The following is a 4,618-nucleotide window of genomic DNA, read 5'->3' on the forward strand; positions in this document are numbered from 1 at the left end:
CTAGGCAGCACTCTCCCAGGCACAAACTTAAAGGGGCCCCTCAAAACTCAGTAATCCAGTAGTATTTTAATGCATTATTTTTAAAAAATCAAAATTAATTCTAAAACCCCATGATGAACAAAATATCTAGATTTTTAGGAAGTCTGGATCTGATGCTATTCTCACATGAACCTGCCTCACTAGGACCCTGGCTCTGATCAAACTTTATTTACAAGACAAAGTGGTCAGGCCTTGTATGTAACTTGTTTTTTTTAAAATACAAGATAAAAATATTTGAGTCCTGGGTTTGTTGGTAACCGCTTAGATACTGCCTCACCTTACACCTAAAAACAGGGCAGTGAATGGGCCTGGATAACATTTCAGACTCCTGGGCCCCCAAACCTGGCAGACTCTGGGATCAGCAGCCGCCACGCGCTCAGGCATTCACATGATCCCCACTATTACCGGGAGGTGGACGGGCACTGTCACTGGCCTGGTTTTATAGGTAGGGAAACAGGCTTCAGAGATGCACACACCATGCCAGAGACAGCCAGCGAAGGAGCCCAAACTAAATCTACTCTCTAGCTCTTCAACAAGGTGCTCTGGCCTCTGAAGGAGCCCATCTAGATGCTCATCTCAGTGAGCTGGGGGCCAGGGCAGTCCCAGCCTTTACCTTGGTGGGATGTGGCCACTGTCTTGGCAGTGGTGAGCTCAGGAATGGCCACAGACTGCAGGCTGGCTTTGTGCTTCGGCCCTGCAGCTGTCGAGCGGACTGTGGTGGGCTCCCGGGTGGTCACCACGGGTTTGGTTTCTGAAAGAAGAAGCATTTTCTGAGTGGCCTGTGGCCCAAGGGCCACTCTGCGAGCTCTGTGCTGCTAGCGACAACGCAGGGGAAGTGAGTGCCATTGGCCACAAAGCAATAACTGAAAGCAAATGCAGTGAAAATACAAACCCACTAATATCGACATTATTACATCTCATTATTTGCTTTTCAAAAAGGGAGATTTGCAGTGTTACAGACACACTGGCTCCAAATCGAGGCTTTCTCTGAGGATGAGAAGAATTGTAAAGGACCATTCCTCACTCAATGTCTAAAATCAGTCACCTCCTAAGAGCGAACTAGACATTAGGAGTGAACTGTGTCTAAGAGCCCAGCACAGTGCGAGAAAGGCAGACTGGTTAACCCAGCTCAGGAGTCCTTACAAGGGCCTCCTGGGGCCTCACTCTCTCATTTGACAGATGAGCAAAGAGAGGCTCAGGAAGCTCCAGCCGCAAGGGTGGCAGAAGCAGGACTTGTGCCAGGCAGGCTGGCGCCCCACCTGTGAGACAGCTCTTCCTGTCCTTGGCCAGCAGCATGCCGTCAGGGCAGGCACAGGTGAACTTGGGCGAGTGGACGTTGATCTGTGGGGCCGGGAGACACAGGTACTGGCAGCCACCGTTGGGGAGGGTGGTCCTCTCACACCAGTTCACCCCTGAGGAAGAAGAGGTGGGGAGTCAGGGCAAGAATGAGGTCAGGAAATTCTAGAGAATTCCAGAGCACAGTCAGGGAAGCGACCACCCCATCTTTACCTCGTGGCTGCGTGAGGTTGTGGAAAAGGACTATGTCCTCTGGGGACAACAGGTTTTCTGCCATCAAATTAATGTCGGACCCAGTGAGGCGGTTGGCACTGAAAATGGCTTCGTTGATGATATCCGTCCAAAATACTTTATCCTACATGGGCATTAAGGAAGATGACAGGTCCCATAACCGCTGGGACGGGACATAGACTGCTGACTTCCCAACCCCTGAGTCTCTGGGAAGTGGTTCTGTCGGTAGCATTATTTCTTCTTCTCTTTTGAAAAAAAATTTTAATCGTGGTAAAATACATATAACATAAAATGTACCATCTTAATCATTTCTGTGCCCAGTTCTGTGGACTTTCACGTTGTTGTGCCACCGCCCTTATCATCCATCTCCAGAACTTATTCATCTTCCCAAACTGAAACTCTGTCCCCACTGAACGCTCACTCCCCACACCCCTCCCCCAGCTCCTGACACCACCATCTACTTTCTACCTCTATGGATCCGACTCCTCTAGGGACCTCATATAAATGAAACCAGACGGTATTTGTCTTTTTATGTCTGGCTTATTTCACTCAGCACGATGTCCTCTAAGTCCATCCATGTTGTAGCAGGTGTCCCAATTTCCTTCCTTGTTAAGGCTGAATAATATTCCACTATATGGATGGACCACATACGGTTTATCCAGTCATCCTTGACAGACACCCGGCCGCTTTCACCTCTTGGCTATTGCGAATCAAGCTGCTTGAACTTGGGTGTACAAATATAGCTACACCTCTTTAGAGCAGAATTTCCCACTAGGGCGCTACCTGGGGCCGGACAACCCTTCGTGGTGGCCCCTTCTCCTCTTGTAGGCTGTTTAGCAGCATCCCTGGCCTCCACCCACGAGGCGCTGGTGGTAACCCCCACACAAGTTGTGACAACTAAAAAGTCTCCAGACATTTCCAAGCGTCCCTTGGATGGCAAGATGGCCTCTGATTGAGAACGGCTGCTTCAGACCTTTCAAGACACTTTTGGCAAGAATAAAGTAGAAATAACACCAGGCGTACGACCTCTTCATAGTCACAGGCAGTTTTCTGAGTTAGTCTTGGCTCGAATGAACCAGACCGTGTTTGTTGACACGTGCGCATGCGTGCTCATGCCTCATAGTGAGTGGCGTTCAGTAAACAGCACTTGGCTGTGAAGCCCCAAAAGCGTGCTCACATGCTCCCAGCCCTCACCTCAAAGATGGCCAACGAGAAGGGGTGCGCCAGCTTTTTCTTGTCCTCCAAAACTGTCTTCCGGTTCCCACCATTGACGTTAATGCTGGAGATGGAATGGAGCTTGGAGTCGACCCAGTAGAGGCGGCCACTGGAAAGATCTAGGACCCACAAGTGGACAAAGTGAGGCCACATGCTGACACTGGAGGGGCCTTGGGCCTGGCCCAGCAGGAAGGAGCCCCCAAAGGGCCCGGCAGAGACATGCCCAGAAAAGCAGCTCTGGCCACGTGAGCCTGAGCCGAATGCAGGGGGAGGAGCGGGGCGGGTTTTAACTGCAGAACCTCGAGGAGCTGCATGGTCGTGTTCAGGAGTGGCCTGGCCACTCTCCTCTCTCCCGACTATGCCCAATCCCCAGGGGCCACAGTCCCTTGAACATACCCAGGGTGATGCCATTGGGCCACTGGATGTCCTCTGTCACTAGTGAGTAAACGTCCACGCCGTTCAGGCCCCCCTTCTTGATCTTGGCAGGAGTTCCCCAGTCTGTCCAGTACATGAAGCTGATGGGAGAGCAGTGAGACAGGTGTGAGGACGTCGGCAGGGCAGCTACCCGCTAACTCTGAAGAGCTGCCTCCACCGGAAGCAGCCGTGCCAAGACTCCGAAACAGTCCCCGCGGAGACCCCGAAATGGTTTCTCCTGCTCCCCCGACCTTGTCTACCCTGCCCCAGGATTTTAGAACCTTCAAGAACAAAGAGAAGTTTTGATTCCAATGTCAGGACTGGGGCCGTGGAATCTGCACCCTATACACTGCTTTCCTAGGGGTTTTGTAATTTTTTTTTTATTTTCGGCTTTTCAAGTATATATACAGGCATACCTCAGAGATAGTCAGGGTTTGGTTCTAGACCACCGCAAGAAAGCAGTGCTGCCTGGTGAGCGGCAGGAGGAAAAGGGACAACATTCTAAATTTCCATGTGCTGAATAACAGTTAAATAAATCGTGGCCCATCCGGTGGAAAGGGAATGAACCCCGTATGCCAAATGAGAGCCAGGTGGAGAACGGAGTGCCATAGCGGCTGTTGTTCAGGTAAAGAGAAACACAAGAGCAGGCACACACACACGCATGTGTGCACACGCACGTGTGAAGACACACCACCACCACTTACATCTCAGTGGACCGTTTCTGGGAGTATCTCTCCCTCTCCCGGCAGCTGGGAGGCTGAATTTACTGGACTGCGTGTCCCTTCACCAAATGAGAACATTCATCTTGTTCAACTGGGACCCAGGCTTGCCTGGCCCACCTTCACCCCAGGGTCTGGTCCATCTGAGTCACACTCCCAGCCAAATGCTTCCTTTTCCTCTGATTACTGCTGCCATCTGGGTTTGTCAGAACCCTCTGGAGTTGTGAAATCCCACACATAATATGCTGTGCTGGCAGACGTGGTCTGACAGACACAGAGTATGTGGGACACGGGCCATGCTTTCCTTCAGGGGACTCTATGGCCCCTGGAGTTGCTGAGTCAGCCACAGCCTCCTACAGACACCTGCCTGGGGCCTCCACAGGGTGGCGACCTTCATGCATTGTCACATCCACGCAAAAACTGTGCATCGATAAACGTTGGGCCCGCTTATTATTTTTTTTTTTACCTTTCTCCAATCCTATCCTGCAATAGGACACTCTGCCATTAAAGACCAAATCAGAATTTTATTTTCCAATTTCTAAAGGGCCCCCATTCCAGCCCGCACTCCAATCCGCCTCATCTACTTGGACACGAACCTTCCCCCCTCACCCCGAGTCCTAACTGGTTCTTCATTCTCCCTGCGCCCTTGGCCTTGGGAACACCCACCCGTGAATGGGATCCACCACGATGGCCCTCGGCTTGGA

General features: G+C 51.3%; 1 protein-coding gene across 1 annotated transcript in view; it reads right to left on the minus strand.

Annotated features, from left to right (window-relative positions):
* LDLR (low density lipoprotein receptor) overlaps positions 1–4,618 on the minus strand; it is a 28,560-nt gene that overhangs the window by 6,392 nt on the left and 17,550 nt on the right. The window contains 6 exon segments of the mRNA XM_006905854.3: positions 653–790; positions 1,299–1,451; positions 1,549–1,690; positions 2,761–2,900; positions 3,178–3,296; positions 4,581–4,618. The exon segment at positions 4,581–4,618 is cut by the window's right edge and continues 20 nt beyond it. Of these exon segments, the coding sequence (XP_006905916.1) occupies positions 653–790; positions 1,299–1,451; positions 1,549–1,690; positions 2,761–2,900; positions 3,178–3,296; positions 4,581–4,618 (730 nt within the window).

This window comes from Pteropus alecto, unplaced genomic scaffold, assembly GCF_000325575.1.
Source record: "Pteropus alecto unplaced genomic scaffold, ASM32557v1 scaffold761, whole genome shotgun sequence".
Taxonomy (NCBI): Eukaryota; Metazoa; Chordata; class Mammalia; order Chiroptera; family Pteropodidae; genus Pteropus; species Pteropus alecto.